The 17,535-nt window shown below is 46.1% G+C and overlaps 1 protein-coding gene across 2 annotated transcripts in view; it reads right to left on the bottom strand.

Moving 5' to 3' along the window:
• Positions 1 to 247: 247 nt before the first annotated feature.
• Positions 248 to 17,535, bottom strand: part of WWOX (WW domain containing oxidoreductase) — a 915,638-nt gene continuing 898,350 nt past the window's right edge. For both annotated transcript variants that reach the window (XM_012749330.3, XM_012749333.2), the window contains one exon: positions 248 to 1,307. In XM_012749330.3, coding sequence (XP_012604784.1) covers positions 1,159 to 1,307 — 149 coding nt within the window. In that variant the 3' untranslated portion in view covers positions 248 to 1,158. The remainder of the gene's footprint in view (positions 1,308 to 17,535) is intronic.

The following is a 17,535-nucleotide window of genomic DNA, read 5'->3' as shown; positions in this document are numbered from 1 at the left end:
TCTCTTCTTTCTTTCTTCAACAGAAAATACGATGCTGGCATGCTAATCGCGTGAGACAACTTGGCCCACAGACAGCCACAAAGCACAAAAAACAAAACACAAACTCAGAGAAGAAACAAGACTGGTGTTTTCCTGGCGTCTACAAGAAGCGCTTTATTTTTCCTCTAGATTTCTTTTCTAAAAAAACAAAACAAAAACAAAAAAACTGAAACGAACATTGAAAAGAAGCAGTACAAACTTCAGGTGATCATATCTAAGCATGTTCTTTTATTAAGCATAGGAGGGGAGGGACAGAAGGACATTTGAGCAGAGTGAGGACACAGGAGAACTGAAACTGTAAATGAACGAAGGGAGCCCCACCCCGGAGCATCCTGTGTGTTCTTCAGGCTTCCTTTCTTGCCTGTCAAAGGTATCTAGGGAATGATTTGCAAAATTTGTTTTAATCTCAAAAGAATTTTTTGTACCGCTTTGGCAAGAGACTCAAGGACCAGTCCTTCTGCCACCCAGCAGCTCTGCCTACGCCACTCCACCTCTGAGTGTCACCGCCATCCCTGCCGGCTGGGACAAGGTTCTGAGATTTCGCTCCCCGGTCGTTGCCAAGCCGGCTCCGACTTGGTCAGGATGAATGAAACAATTATCTCCTGGATCAATGCAGCGAGGATGGAGGAGAATTGCTTTTTTCTTCTCTAAGTAGGAGAAAGCCAGCCCCTGGCTACAGTGGTGGCCGTGGTGGTAGCCGGGTAGGACAAGGGGACACTGGGCTATTCTTAACAGTGAGAGAGGATTGCTTGTGCTTCCACAGGGAGAGAAGGAACCCACGTACCATGCAAGCTTTCGCTTTCAAACAGACCGCCCCCACGGAGCAAAAGGACCTGTGCCTAACCCAGCCCCGGAGAAGCGATCCTGTCCCTTTGCCCCTGCAATTCCCTGCTTCCCATTGGTACTTAAGATTTTCCACTCTGTTGTGACTGCTCGTTTCCTTTACTGTGGCGGAGCTGTGTTGGAGGGACACGGAAACCCCCTGGATGATACAGCTGGACGGGGGCCAGTGCTGGCAGCCGCCGGGCGCGTGTGCACGCCCACGGGGCAGGGGTGCGCGCCCATCCTCGCGAGCCCCCCTAGCCGGACTGGCTGCCAAGTCGCTCCTGGACCAGCCTCTCACTGAGCGCCCACAGGGCCCGGGCCGTCTCCTCGCGCTGGGCCTCCGGCGACGGGGTGCAGCGGCAGCAGTTGTTGAAATACATCCCTCCCAGGCCCTCGAGTTCTGGGGCAGCAGCGCAGAAGACAGTGGTGGCAGCTCCCTGTTGCTGGAAATCAAGAAAGACACACACACAAAAAAAACAAAAATTAAGAAAAGGGGTGATGAAATGTCACCGTGACTGCCTGGGAATTAGCAAGCCTCCCCCCACCTGGTTCGCTTGCGCCTGAATCCCGGCGTGGCAAAGGGGACTGAACTCAAAGCACTTGACTGTAAAACGGGTGATGCGACCATCCTGGAAAAATGAGGCCATAAACTCTGCTTGTAAAGCGGGTGTGACTTCTGACACCTCGTCTAAGGAAAAGGCTTCGAAAATAAATACACCCATCAATAAATCATGGCAGGCGCCTCTTCCTCGGGAACAGAAAAAGATGATCTCCCTCAGCACGCACGAGCAAATTCAGGCAACCCCTGGACTACTTCTTGTGGAATGTAATTTGACACCAAGATGTTTATAGAACCTTCTGTCTGAATTAAACCAACCACTCTCAATTTCGGCCCATCAGGTAGAAAATCCAAGTGGGGCTGGGGCCAGACCTCTCCTTTATTCTTTGCCCCGGTGCTGCTAGGGGAAGGGTTTGCAATGCTGTGTGAAAACATTTAAAACACACGCACACACACACACGTACTCCCCGCCGTATGTACACACCTCCCCGTAAACGCGACACGTGTATTCATTCATCCAGATCCTGTGAAGACCTTTTCCTAAACGCCACAGTTGCCCCAGTTTACAATGGGACTGTGGCTTGAGGTGGGGTCCATTTCCTCCCAGCCCATTTCAAAATGCAAGTTGCAAGGACTGTCGTCGGTCTCTCTGGTCTGCGCTTTGGAGGATCAGTGGGGGCTGTGGCGAGGGGTGTGTGCACTGATGGGGCATCGTGTCATCCGGACTGACAGAACACTGTCAGCGACGTGTAAAGAGGGCAGGAAACCACTTTGCTTTGCAAGCCATAATTAAAAATAATAGGCTGCTGCTCGTAGGGAGACACGGTAGGCACGGCTCTAATTTAAAACCAATACAGTTTATCTGGCATCTTATGATTATTTATGTGCATCACAGCGCTCGCTGCATCAACTAATTATCAGCTGATCGGGAGAGGACCCAGGGAGGGAACCGAAGATAAGGTCGCCATTAGGAAAACATTGAGGACCTTTGATTGTGGGGGAAATGGGTTTTCTTCTTCACCCAAAGCTGACCGTTTTGCTGCCCCTACAGGGCTGAAGTTGTGCCCAAGTGCTTGATGCAGAAGCACCCCTGATGGGTTGGCTCCCACCCCCCGTGCTTGCATTCTAAAGTTTTGGGGAGCCAAGGCCAATCCGGGAACCAGGGTCCCAGGGTGTTATAAGTTGAGGAATGTGCTCTAAAGCAGATGGGTTGGTGGTGGTGGTGGTGGTGGTTTCGGCTTCAGTGTCGGGGTCTGCGGTCTCATCGGAGCTGGTCTCAGAAATGAGTGGTCTAGTGGTAGGGGGAGGCGTGCAGAGCGTGAGTGAGACCAAGACGTGGGTTTTGATAATAACTGGCTGCTCGACGATCTGGGGCACATCCTGAGAGCCCAGAATTTGAACAACAGACATGACTTGAACTTAATTATGTAGAAACTGGTTTGTTACCATGCCAACCCCGGTACCATTCCCATCCTCACTCCAAATAGCCAGTTATTACCTTGGATTCAGCTGTTTCTCTTCCAATTGATTTGTGTGGCTCAAGTCTAATGGATATGAGTTCATGTCATCCAAATTTCCTTTCACTGAATTATTATTCCTAATAACCCTGAGCTTAGCACCTGGCACATTTATCCAAACAAATTTGAGTGGTTTATCAGACTCTTTTGCATCCCATGTGGGGAAAAGGGAAGCAGAAGTACCTCTTAAATCGGAGAATTGAGATGCTCACCTAGCTAACTCAAGCCAAACAGCATTTTGGCCTGGGTTCTTAGCAGAGTTGAGAGTGGTGATGGTGTTTTGTAAACATTTCTAGAGATCTGTCATAGATTTCCATTTTGCTCTGCATCTGCCAAAACCACCAAAGTGGTCAGTCAGGTGACTTGCCATCGGCTCTCAAGTGGAGAGAGAGAATCCCGCCAGCTCATCCCAAACCCAGTCCCTTCCCGCAGCACCAGAGAGGTGATAATATCGGCGTTCATGCACCATGACAGACCCCCCTTTCACGGTTCTGCTAATCCTGAGAAAACACCAAAGGAGGCCACTTGGGAAAGCAAAAAGCGAATTCTTCCCAACCCAGCATAATATTCTGCCACCACGACCTTCTAAGATGATGTCATGTTGCACTCTTGCATTGTTGGAACCGTATTTTTGCAAACAAGTTCTGCAGTCACATTGATGCAGAATCGAGATGGTGAGGGAGCTGGGGGCGTGCATTTTCCCTCCCTGGAATCTGAAAGCAATTGCAAGTGGCCTCATTTCATATAAACCTATGTTTGGCTGAAAACCATACATTTTAGGAAAGTCCATTTTTTTTTTTCTTTAAAGCAAGAGCTGACTTTGATTCCTTTGCCACTAGGCTTGGGGTGATACACAATCCAAACTCCATCCCAAGTGGCTGTAGCTTTGTAGGAGAACACAGGTGAGGACAGGGGAGCATGTGAAAGCAAAGACCACCTTCTCCACTCCAAAGATCCATTGAGTACATCCGCCAAAAACTAACACTCTCTCTCTCTCTCTCTCTCTCTCTCTCTCTCTCTCTCTCTCTCTCTCTCTCTCTCTCTCTCGGATGCATGCTCGGTACTCATGGGTACTAACTTTCCTTTCCTCCCTTGCTGGACAATTAAGCAGTGACAATATCTTGTTCCCATGCCAACTACCCTTTTGGCTTCTTGGGGAATTCTTTTCAGCTGTACCAGTGGCAACCTCTGAGTGACATCTTTATGTGATCAGATGTGACGACAATTTAATAACCAGTTCTCATTTGTGGCTCATCAGCTTTTCAGTCTGCATATCATCAAAATGAGACTGAGCCATATTAGTGAAATCTCATTAGTAAACAAGCAAGTACTGCTGATACAAGATAAAGCCTTTTTAAACTGATAAAAAAATTTTTTTCTAAGAGCACTTTAATCACCATCAGGTGACTTCATGCCACTTTGTGGGGCATCAGTACATAATTCACAAAAGATGAAAGAGCCATATAAAGAAAATAATGTTAACAGCTCTGTTGTAAAATATCTGAAGCAGTCATTTGCCAGTCATCACTGTTGCTTACTGATCCAATGTGATAAAATAATACCATGACATATAAACACTGGCTGGAGCTATGTGTTCCCTCAAACATTTTTTTAGAACAATTTATCAGAAGCCTGTAGGATGCATGTGGTTGTTAATCGTGGGAACTGGGGAGAGATGTCTCTGTCTCATAGCAACGGTAATGAGTTAGGGTGTTGACGACACAAGACTTAGAATTTCTGGGAAGGCCCGTGGAATGTTTAATCATCCCTGAATGCCATTTCCCATCTAGTCAAACATTTGTGAGCTTCCAGAGGAGAACTGTGCCATCAATCTTTATAGTGTATGTAAAATTACCCAGGAATCTTGTTTGGGATTAAGTTAAGAGTATCTTGGTAATAAGGGTTCATCATTCTCTTTCAGAAATCATTTGTCAGATTTGCAGCACAATCTTCAACTACTGAAACGTGGGATTTAGAAGGCAGTTGCTGTTTATTTACAGTCGAGGCCCTCAGATCTACATTACCCACCCTTCCAAAACTCTTTGTTGGGATGAAAATGTTAAGTAGCTGCTTTTCATCAACATTTATTTGATAACTGCTAGGCATCAGCTTGTAGCTGTCAGCATGGAATACAAATGACTATTGACTCCTTTAAAGGAAAAGGTACAGAGGTTTCTGATAAATAATATATGGTAAAGGAAAGAAAACCACTCATATTGATATGTGTAATGCATTGTTAGTACTCTAATATAATACGTTCTAATAGGGATACATGTTACACGATTAATGTTTAGTTTTCAGGTTTCTCTATTTTTAAATGCATGCTTATTTAAAAGAAAGAATAGACTCCTGTCCTAAAGTAGATTAAATTATGATATGTATTAACAAATAGACACAATATCATGGCATATCTATATATTCAATGATTGCAAGAGAGTAGCAGACGTTCTAAGATTGCTTTATTGCAGGACTGCTTTACTGATACCACGACATTATTCAGCAAATGCTGAATGAATCAATTTAAGCACAAAGTAGAGCTGGGAAGGGAACACGCCGTGGAAGTTAGATCAGGCTTAGAACCCCAAAGGAGAAAAGCCCTGTCGGAAGTGGGCAGTGATTACGAGACTGGATTCCCAGGACAAACAAATGATCCGAACTGAGTGGGTTTGGTAAAACGTAAAGACAAGTACCTCTTCAAACCCTCTGAGCTTTCACCATTACTCATCTGGGGTCTGATAGGTAAAGCAGACACTTCCCAACTGCAAAAGCAGCCACCTTATCCAGTGGCCCTGGGAATACATACGCCACTTGGAGCGGAATAATTGGGGCGATGAACACCCATGTCAAGTGTGGAATGATGGCTGTCTCCACGCCTTCTCTGTCTGTCCCTGTTTCCCAAAAACACTGCCTGAAGAGAGTTGGTAAGCACTCTACCAGAAAGGTAGAGTGTGGTGTTTTCGAGTTCATCTCTGGATACATTGGTGTTGGGACACAGGCATTCCTCAAAAACAATTATGGTTTCTATCTCTGGTTAGCAAGACAGACAAAAGCAAGCTGCTCTGAAAGGTTATGCATTTCCTGCTTACTGTCTAAGAACAATGTTTTAAGGGAACACATTTGTGCCTCGTATCCCATGTGTCCGTAAGGTAATGCAGCCCATACAGGAATGAGGCTCGTTCACAGGGCTCCCTGGTCAATGTGACCACGCCAATAAGTCATCCTCTTCCTCTACTGTGATGCTTATATAATTATACAATTCAAGTTGGTAAAAGTGCTAATCAATGAACACACCAATTTCCATGAAAATTAAGGGAGGTGGTAGAAGAGAACAGAGATCTCTACTCAAAAGTTACCCCATGCTCCAAACTGTCCTGCCTTCCCAGTGAGTTGTAGCATTGGAGACTGTTCAAGTGGTGACAATGACTAGCACTTACTGAGAGGCTACAATTCACCAGGCGCTGCACAGAGCTGTACAAGCATTATGTTCTAACCCTCACACAGCTCTACGAGCCAGGGACAATGAGTATTCCCATTTACAGAGAAGCCCACTTAGTATCAGAGATCAAAAGCAACTTGTGCAAAGTCACGCAGGTGATCACGTAGATTGATGGACTCCAGAATCCATACCAGTTGGTATACGAAACCTCCTTCCTGGATATGAGACACGAATATTGGCACGTTGCCCCTTTCGTCTTCTTGGGTTCAAGTTTCCTTCTGCCCCTTTGCTGCTTCTCAGCCAGCCCACGTCTGGCCATAAAGTGACACGCCCTCATGTGGCCTAAAATTAAACGTGTGGGCTGTCATGGGTTCACCTGGGAAATGTTGAGAGGAGATTCCTCCATTGTTGACTTAGTCAGTGAGCTAAAGCGAAATTACATCCATTTGGATTAACAAAAATGAAGACTCAGCAGCACCTGGCATGATCCAATAGCAAATGACCCTCGATAAAAAAGTCACCTGATTAAAAATGCCACCTCCAGGTGCCAGATTTGCCCATCTAAGAAACCTACTCTTTGATGATGATCACGGTTTTTCAGAGCGTGAACATCCAAACCAGTGAAACCTAAGCAAACTCCATCCTATAAATCCCTGCACATGGAAACGAGCGTGGCCTTTTGTAGAAGCATGGCCGACATGCTCCACCAGGTCTCCCTCCCCCTCCCGCCTCCAATTAATCCCTAACAAATTAATTCTTGCAAACTCCTAACAACGGATTCCTACAAAGGCCTTGAACAATATGGGCTTAGATACATGGAAATACTTCCTATAGGTATTGAAATACAACTTTCTTTGTCAGCCCTCGGGAGTTTTCCTAACTCATGGGCTGTTCTTAACATTTATTCTAGAAGGGGCACGCACCCAATTTCTCAAATAGAAAGAAAGCAAAGATGATCAGGAAAGCCAATATTTGTTTCTAGGCTGTAAAAGTTTGGGAGAGTGTTCTGGAGAATCCATTTAGGTCACATCCTGACTCTTAGCCCTGTGGAACAGAACATGCCCACTCTGACTGAAAAGACTTGGGTGGTGTGTGTTCAGATACTACCTTTTGCCACAAGGAAAACAGTTTCTTTCCTAAAAAAAAGGTTCACAACTTTGGAAAACCTCGGGGTCATTTTCAGGTGACTCTCCCAGGACAAGTGACATGTCATTCCCCAGTTGGCAATGGGGACATCATCTATTAATATAAGGAGGGAGAGTGAAGAAAGGAGGCATGCCTGTCCATCACTGTAAATGCAATTGGTACAAGCAGAGGCCACAACCCAAAATGGCAAAGGACATCTTGAGTGAAACATCTGAGGGGGAAAGAATGCCATATGGCTTTCAAACAATAGCCATATGTTCGCAGGCCTCTCTTCAGAGAGAATCTATGAGCTGACCTGGGGCCTTTCCTACTTGCAGTCAGGGCATGCCAAATAGTATGCCCCCAAGCCCAAGTCAGCCTGAAAGGAACTGCCATACAAAAGCCACGCCATTCTCCCTGACAAAAGGCATGAATTTCTAGCAACATCACTAAGAAGTTTTAAGAGGTTGACTTAAAGACCGGAGTGGAATGAGCTGGGAAGTCCACAGGACTGTTACTGCTTTTCCTTTGCAAAATATTTGCGGGAACAAGCCCAGAGACCAGTAGGTTGAGGATGGAAAGCTGGAAAGAATTCTTTTCAGGCAGAAGAATATATTTGTTTTCCCTAGCCTTAATTTTGGGGAGGAATAGGCAGCCAATCCCAACCACCCAGAGGAGTCCAAAGCCATGTTTGTTCTGGGCAGGCAAGGCATTTACCCTGGGCTATCAGGGGACTGAAGGGCAGAGTGACCTTGGGAGGCTGTCAGGGCCTGTGTTTTCAAGTCGACAAACTGTTCTGAACTTTTCCTTAAAAATAAATGAAGCCCTTTCCATGCCTCCTTTGTGTTCCAGAATTCTCAGCATAAATGTTCCAAGGGTTCTGTGACAGATTTATGTCTCATCTTAAAAGAGTGGAGGCATAATATTTAGAATCATTTTGTCTTTCTGAGACCTGTTATTGTGAGACCCTAGATACACTTTGGTGGGGTGGGAGCTAGGGGCAGGTGGGCTCCTAATGAGAAAAGGAAAAAGGAAGGGCTTAAGTACTATACATGGGGGTGATTTTATGCATGTGTGTTCCACCTTTCATTTGTGCCCGCCAAAGGTGTTCTACAACTGATTGGACCTGAGCGATTGTCTTATTAGAAATAAGAGAAGTTATCGTTGACTGTGTCTTATATCCGTGCGAGAGTTCCCTGTGCATTCTTTGCTGATGCCGCCTGGACTACTCACAATGCTCAAAGTACCGTTTCATTTTGAATGGGGAGTTCTCGTGCTGGGATGAACAATTGTGCTGGGGTATTCATTCTTCCGTGGGTTAGTTTGAAATGGCAGAGCAGAAGAGCCATAGAAATCTGCCACCGAAATAAGCATGTGACCGATAGCATCTTCCTTCCACATGGGACAAACGTGATGGTCTGTCACTGAGAGTTTCCAAGGGGGCCACCTTGATGCCAGTGCCGAAGGACTGCCGAGTGTTTATAAGAGATACTTAGCTTGTGTTAATTTGAAACATTTTACATCTTTACTCTACTTTCACTTCCGTTATAGCTAGCTCTATATACTGTATATAAATGTATGCATCTGTATTCGCCGCGTACACTGAAATAAACCTTTGAAATTACTGCCAGGCAGAATTAACGGGTTCAGTTCTAATAGAATGGTGCAAAGAATATCTTCATAGTATAGGTGAAACAAACAGCTTCCCCCTTTCCCTCCTTCTGTACAAATGACTTCACCCAGTCTGCCTGCTACATTAGAGTCTTCTAGAAAACCAAGAGCTGACTGTTTTGTGAGCAGGCAGGATTTCAGGGCAAACCTCAAACAGGCTGTTTGTTTAGATTTTAAGGCTGACAGTTCATTCACACCCATGTCCCATATATATTCTGCAACACGGTACGAAAAAGGCATTGGGGGAAAAGACATAGGGTCCCCGATGGGGCCCACATCATGGTAAGAAATTAACTCTTAACTCTGTCTTCCAGAAACGAATTAGGAGGGATGTACTTTGCAATAATTCAGATCTCAGAGGCAGGCCCCCGATGTCCAGCCCCACTATTTCAAGTCGGGCATGTCTTCGTTAGGTAGGTGCATTTTCATAGAGAGCTCACTGGAATAGATCATTTCTCAGGCTCAAAGACGCTGGCCTTGTTAATATTTCATTTAGAACATACTGTGGAGAGTGTCTCATTTATATTACTTCCATAATTAATGGTGATAGCTTAGGCACTGCCTTTACACAGAGAGATCTCTTCACAGTGGTCGATGGGTAAGGAGAAACAATAGATATTTCATTCACCAGCAGCGTGTTGCTAGTTAGTAGGAAATGATCGTGTGTGCTGTTGCTTTAATTGCCAGGGTAAATAATTCTGCCTCGGTGTTAGTGAGCATTTTAAAGCACTTGATGCAAATAGAGTAGAAACAAAACAAACAAAAAAAATTTACCTTGATTATGCAACACCTTAGCATAGAAAGTTACAAAGGTATGTCTTTTTTAAAGATTGCATTCTATCATGCAAATATTATCTAAATATGCATGTGCTGACGACTCATCTGTATTTTAGGAAATACAATTAAGCCGCCTTTCTTTTCCTCTATGTAGACTGTAAATAACTGTAGATCTTTCTCTTGTTTCCCTATGTAAATATATGTAAATACTAACAAGCTATGCATGCTAATATTCTAGGCAATTTCAGGTACTTTTATAATCTGAAGGCATGTACTTGAACTGGTTTGTTAACAGGGGGGATAAAAAAAACTCTCTCAAACTCTTTAAAGCTGAATAGAAATTAAAGATTTCTTCCTAGACTGTTGTGGCTTCTTTTGTTTGCCTTCTCCCCCCTGAATGGAGTGTCCCACCCAGTTTCTGGAACCTTCTCCCAGGAAGGAGATGCTGGGCATACACTGGCCCAGGAACAACACCTGAACTATTTGGCACAGGTTTCTACACACTTCTCTTGGGTTTTCTTTAAAAAAAAAAAAAAAAGTCCAGAATCATAAGGTAGGTTTCTTTTGGATTTTTCTAGCAAAAAGAATTTCAAGTGGAAATAATTCCTATTTACTGTGCTCTTACTATGTTCTCACATCCCAAAACAGTGTTAAGAGTCCCATCATTCCCATTTCAAAGATGCGGAGAAGGAGTCACATCAAGACCAGGTAATTAGCTAAAGGGACAAAATTATTAAATGCTGCCCAACCCCCAATTCTTTCCTGTATATAAAGGGTCAGTAAACTTCCGCAAAGGGCCAGAGACTAAATAATTTAGGCTCCGGGGGCCATATAATTTCTACCTCAACTACTCAACTCTGCCATTGTTGTGAAAGCAGCCATCCAGGGCATGTACACGGATGAACATGGCTGTATTCCAATGAAACTTTATTCACAAACACTGGCAGCGAGATGGATTTGACTCATGGGCCATAGTTGGCCAATCCCTGCTCTATACACTATTAAAACTCAGTTGCTCTTTAAAAGACTGTTACCATTTTCCTTTTTAGTGTATGTGTTTGATGGACTGGGGAAATAATTCGATCAATTGAAAATTCTCCATCTCTTTCCTGCAAGTACTACAAAATAATCAGGAGATGTGCAAAAACGAAATCACCTGGGCTTATAAATCAAGCTGTCTTCCTCAGACAAATTACACTGCCAGGTTTCAATTTAGTTATCTTTTGTTTTCATACGTGGTGATGGAGGGAAAACATCCGAAAGACAAAGATAAACAGAATGGAAAAGAAAAAGTAAGCGAACAACATTCACTCTTCAATGAGAGGAAGGAGACTATTATCTCGGGTATCTATGGAAACCAAGCAGGACGTAAACTTTTTAATGGTTGGAAAACAGTGTTTGTGTTTGAAGGTCCGAAGTATGATGCTTCTGTGTACATGCATTAATTGACAGTTTCCTTCGGGACTTTTTTATTGAAGTCTCCAAACTTAATTCGATGGCACAAGGGACTCTCTAGAGCCCTTGAAGAATGCTGCAGAGTTAGGTCTTCAGAAAACTTAGCCAACTCGGGCATCACGTACAAATCCAATCCAACTCTCTTGTGAAGCAGCCCTTGCTCCCTGTAGTTTTCCATTTAAAAAAAAAAACAAAAAAAAAAAACCCTCTGTGTTCACCCAGGGAAGGGGAGAGGCCCTTTCTAACTTCTTGAACAAGAATCAATGTCATCTCTTCAGTCCTGGAGGGAATCAGTAGAAGCAGCAGGAGGTGGCAAGATCCAGGCCTTTGTGCAGATCGGGTGGCAGTGTGGGATGGTGGAAAAAACCCAGGAGCTGAAGCCAGAAATCCTTGAATTAGAGTCCTGCCTTTGCCACCTGGAAGTCCTGTGACAAGCCACTGCACCCCAGTCTTCTCATCTGTGAAGTGGGTGTAGTAACATCCCGTTCACGTGGTTGTTGTGAGGATAAGTAATGACGTTTGTCCATTTTCTGGGGTACAACAGACACTAGTTCAAAGGAGGCTCCGGTTCTGTTTATTAAAAGCTTAAAGAAGGCAGCGTGCAGATGAAAACATCTTGCCTTTCCTTCATTCAAGGGACTTAAAAGTAGAAAAGAAATTTCTGCCTTCTGGGCTAGAGATCCCAGGAGCGACCACCCTTCTCTCCCACCCAACCAGCAGTGCATCCCACAGTCCTCTGGCGCCCTGGTGACAGTGGGCCATAACCAAATTCACAGCCATGTCCCTGGGATACCGACATTTGAACAACTGCCACCATCATTTGTGAAGTGCCCCCAAATTCCAGACACCACCCCAGGCCCTTTACACATAGCTCCTCTTAAACCTCCACATGCCTTTGTGAAATTCTGGGTGGAGAGAGCAAAGTACAGATGGGGGGCAGGCAAGTGCTGTTAGAAAAAAGCACAGCAAAAGTGTAGAGTCTAGGGATTGGGTAGGTGGGTGGTTGCTGCAACCTTCTTTCAAATCTTCCATTTGAAAACTTGTGTATTTTCCCAACATTTTATTATATGTCTCCCTCCCTGTGGAGTGTTAGCCTCATTTTACAGATGAGACTACGGAGGCCAAGAAGGGGTTTTGGCTGGCCTAGTGCCCTCCCCCTAGTAAGTGGTGGGATCCTTTTGAAATCCAGGCCGTCCTGGCTTGAGTTTTCTTCCCACAGTGGGTCCATATGCATTTCTATTACAGCTCATAGAGTCACTTAACCTGCCTCTTTTGTTCTACCAGGTGAATTTTTGCCTCAAAACATGAGAACTAGTTTCCCTCTACTATTCCCAGCAAGTAGGCATCGCTTGGGGTCCCCAACTCAGAGCCCACAAATCAACTAGCCTTAGAGCAAAAGTGGCCTGTGTATGAACAGATGCCAATTTGTATCCATTCAAGCCGTGGCTGTCCAATTTGGCATTTGATTCTGAAATGCTGATGTCCACCAGCATCTTGGGAGCGTCTGTGAGTTGGGCCCACAGCTCTGTGACGGAGGGGTGGGCAGGCCGCATGGGAGACAGGCACAGGGAAACTGATTAATCAGCTAATGGCATCAGAGGCAGGACAGACGCTGTCACAGCAGAGAGGCCATGGCTGCTGGTATTAGCACCATGCTGGGGCATGAGATGGTTGGGTGGAAATCCTCCAGCTTGGACAGTCCTCCCGAGCACACCTGTGGGCCCACATCCACTTGTGGGCCTGCCCTAAAGACAGTCACCTGGCCACAGTGCCTGTCCTTTGCCAGATCACCCAGCCCGGGTATCATCTCAGCATAGCGGTCACCTGCCAGCCCTTCAGTCATCTCTAGATCTTCCTTCCAAACCACCCTGAGACCCTCATGTCTTTGTCCCGGGAGAGTGTGAGGCATGACAGCTGCCGCAGGGACGGTTAGTCCAATCCCAACGGCAGAGTCAAACAGCAGCAACGACAGTGGTGACGGCTGCTGGCCCTGAGGCCCCATCGTGTGCCCATGACCCGCTGTTACTTTGGATTCTCCCGACAGCTTCAGCTCACCAGGCAGGTGTTACTGCAGAGGGGAGGCAGAGGCTAAAGCAGGGGAAATGACTCACGGCCACGCAACCGGAAAGTACCAGAACTAAGGTCCAGATGGAGTTTGCCTCAGTGTAAGTCCCATATTCTTGTCTGTGGCTGATGTCGCCTCTGACTCCACATGCCACGCACGCTACACACCCTGGAACCAGGTAGACATTGGAAACGCTGGCCCCGCGAAGGGGATACGTATTCCCTGCCGGGGTCATGTGATCCCTCTGGGGGCCAAGTCCCTCTCGTGGCGCTCAGGGACCCCGCTCCTCCTTTCAGAGCTCCGTTTCTAGGTCCTCCAATTCCTGGCTTCCAGCTTGGTGTCCTCGGGCTCCGAGGCACCGTCTCTGCCTGCGAGGCTGCACGGTGGCCCAGGACAGGCCCCAGGCCCCTCCCCCGCAGCGTTCCCGCCTGCACATTGCTCCTCGCGCCAGAGACGTCCCGCAGACTGGCCAGGCTTGGCGCCGCGCGTCATCTGGCAGCGGCCACCAGGCGCTCTCACGACAGTGCAACTGCGGTTGGGACTCTCCCGCTCTTGCAGTTCAGAGAGATGCTGAACTCATGACAACGGGTGCACCAAGGAACATCTTACTCTGCTTTTTCCCCCCCTCCCTCTGGCTGCCACACCTAATAGTATTCATCCTCCGACAAATGCCCCCTGCCTGGTAAAAAGGCAGGCACACAAATATACCTTGCCACCGAGGTGTATTTGTGTCCCTGTATTGTCAAGGTGGCTAAGAATCTGTCCCCTACTAGCACACCCTTTGGATTCCTAATTGAATGACTTCACCAAGTAGTCCCCTCAATGTAGGAGTCCTTGCAGGGCCTGGATACCTTCTGCGGCGCTGGCTAGGTGCCAAGGTGGAGAATTTTTGCTGAATTCTTGCAAGAGCTTTGTGATGGTATTAGCATCCCATTTCAATGAGAGGGAAACTGAGGCTCAAGCCAGAAAAATGACCTAATAACAAGTAATTCTCGTTCATTGAGTCCTGATTATGTGCCACCTGCCTGCCACATGCCAGGGGGGATTCCATGTACCTTTAATGCTTTCTGTGAGGGTCCCCCCTGCATGTGCCAAATCCTTTGTGAGGAATTGTGCACCTGTTCTGCCCAATTCAAGGCAGGGCACTGAAACCCAAAGAGGCGACGCCCTTTGCCCAGGTCAAGGAGCGAGTGATAGAGTGAGAAGCTGAACCAAATCTCTGGGCTCCGGACCCCCGTTCTTCACAAGTGCACCACGATAAATAGGAACACGTCCACAGTGCACGCTGAGCGGGAGCATTGCACACCTGCAGGTCAAGATTTTGAGTTATCGTTGTGGTTGATCTGCCAGTAACAGTAAATAGCTACCAGTTTTTGAGGGTCCCAGGCTGGCATTAAATGTTTGATGGGTACTCTCATTTATAATACTTCCATCTAATATATATGAAACCTGAAAGAAGTCCAGAAAAGTTAAGCTGCTTGCCCAAGGTGACACAGCTACTGAGCAGAGGCGATGAATTTTGAACATGGGTCATCTGTACCCTTGACCCCTTTGCTGTCCAGCAGCTTGAGGCACAGAAGTCAGGCCCTCACAGTGACATCTGTCACTTATCCAGTGGAAAGACAGTGTCTCTAGTTGGGCTGCTCCACCAAGGGGCATCTTAGACTCTCGGGTGTGATGCTAAAACTACAATGAAGGCTGAGGCTTCAACTGCCCATGACAAAAATAATAAGGGGTGGGGGGATTCCATGTGTTGCTTTCTTCAAACCAGAGATCAGAGGGTGGATTTTCCACCAAGTCCCTGGGCTCGGAAAGAGCTCATAAAAGAGCTAAATAAATAAATAAATAATAAAATAAAAGAGAGGGATTCATTTTTATATAAAGTGAAAAAAATCACTATTTTCTGAACCTGCTCTTGTTCCCTGGATTTTGGTAAATGACCAAGTGATTTAAACTGTTATACATATATACATATAAAGGCAGATCCTTAACTGACCCGGATTTCAGTTCTCTTTTATACTCCAAGGCCGAGAGATGCGTAACTTGCTGGTAATTGGAAAGCTAGAGTCTCAGATCCAGGACCACAGCATCTCCAGGGCCCATATTTCAACCATTTCCCATCATGGTGAGATGCGCCCCGTCCTTTTTCCTGCGTACTCACATTTTCACCACAATGAGGAGGAAACAATAGGAGCAAATAGACGAATTGCCAAGCTATATGTTTTGCCTGGCATTATGGAACTGCCTCTCCAAGGCAATCAGAAAGCCCACTTTACCACCACAAGCACACATTTGTGGCAGTGAGGAATGTAATAAGATGGTCTGATAATTAAAATTCACTTTCCCATGAATTGCTTTCCTTTCCTTAAATGATACATCTGTGAAAAGCAGGGTTGGTGACAGTGGTATATTGGTAAATGCTGAACAACTGGCTCACTGGGTCAATGGGGTGGGGGATGGAACCTTAATTTGTAGTGCCTGCCAATTCCCACGGTGTAAATAGTCTCCTCATGACCGATCGCAAGCTATTAACTGAATGCAGAGTTGGGAAGTGATACACACACTTGGTTCTTGGAAGCTGGTGGCTCATAGCTCCAGCAGTCCACTGGTGATGGCCTTACAGCTACAGCAGAAGGAATTATTTGAGGAAAATCATAAGACATGATAAAACAGATCAGGACCTCAGGGTCATAAAATCACTGGGGCAAGTGAGACACTGTGAAAAGGTGTAAACCCAAACAAGTTTGGGGTACCTGGGGGACACAATGACATAGATTTGAGAATGTTAAGCATTTTTCAAATTGGTTGCTATAACCTTAAAGCTGATTTCACTTAGGTGGCCCTGCTGGCCCAAAGTAACATAGTTTCTGACATGTATTGAGTTAATAATGAGTCCTGAACATCATTCTAGAAACCGTGCAACACTGTCTCATTTCATACTGCAACAATTCTGCAAGGTAGACAAGGGCCCCGTTTTAGAGATGAGGAGACTAAAGTTTGAGGAGTTGGAAGTTGCTCAAGGTTGCACAGAGCTCTTGAAATATGGTGTCAGAATACAAATCCAGACCTGTCCGACTCCAGCGCTCACACAGAACTGTGTTCTCTGAGTTCAGCATCCTTGAAAACAGCACATTTCTATGACGAGTGAAATCTACATGTTATAACAATAAATTTGTCTCCCCCAAAAAAGTCTCTCAGGGAAGAAGACAGGGTCTGGACCCAGAACGGTAGGGCGTAGGGTTGAGGGTGAGGACCAGAGGCTGTGGTCTCAAGGACAGGAGAAGATAGAGCTGCTCACAAGATCGGGCATCTTGCGATTGTGAATTCATGTTCAGGAATGACACTTAGTGAGCAGAGAGAACCCTTCGGTGTCCAGGAACATTCAACACGGAGTTGGAACACAAAGTTCTCTCTGTTCAGTTTGTTCGCCAACAGGCAAAGACATGGAGAAGAGGGTGGGGCTTGCTCACGCTGCACTTCATAACTTTGTCAAAGGTGCCAATCCCCACAACACAGATGCTAGAGGGGGTAGTGGTGGCCGCAGTGGCCATGGCAGTAGCAGCTGCTCGTGCTGCTCTCTGCCTGTGTGATTCTTTCTCATCCTCTAGTTGGGGGAGCACGGCATGGGGGAACAAAGCACAGACTGTTTTGGGGAGCTTCTGGTTGGACAAGGTGGATGCAAGTCAAGCATTTTTTGTCTGCACTCCCTGCAGAAACTCCATTAGAAGTATAATACAGGGGGGAAAAAGTGTTTAGTTCAGTGAACAAGACACATCAACATACATTTCGGAAGATGAGAAGCAGATGGAGAAGTGCTACCTCCTGACTCAGCAGCTTGGTGCCTGCAGAACAGGAAGGCGCCCAGAAATGCGCCGATTCACGCGACAGAAGCTGGGAACTGAGGGGACGTGGTGAAGGACGGGGGAAGAGCAGAAAAGGGAAGGCTCCGCGACACCCCCTGGAATGTCGGAGCAGAGATCTCACGCGGGGCAGGCGACTTGCTAAATGACAACTCGTGTCATTATGAAACCTCTGCTCACTTTCACAGCCCATGTATATGACACAC

The sequence above is a fragment of the Microcebus murinus genome, chromosome 20, assembly GCF_040939455.1.
Source record: "Microcebus murinus isolate Inina chromosome 20, M.murinus_Inina_mat1.0, whole genome shotgun sequence".
Classification (NCBI taxonomy): Eukaryota; Metazoa; Chordata; class Mammalia; order Primates; family Cheirogaleidae; genus Microcebus; species Microcebus murinus.
Note: the sequence above shows the minus strand (reverse complement) of the source record. Positions and strands in the feature narration are given on the sequence as shown.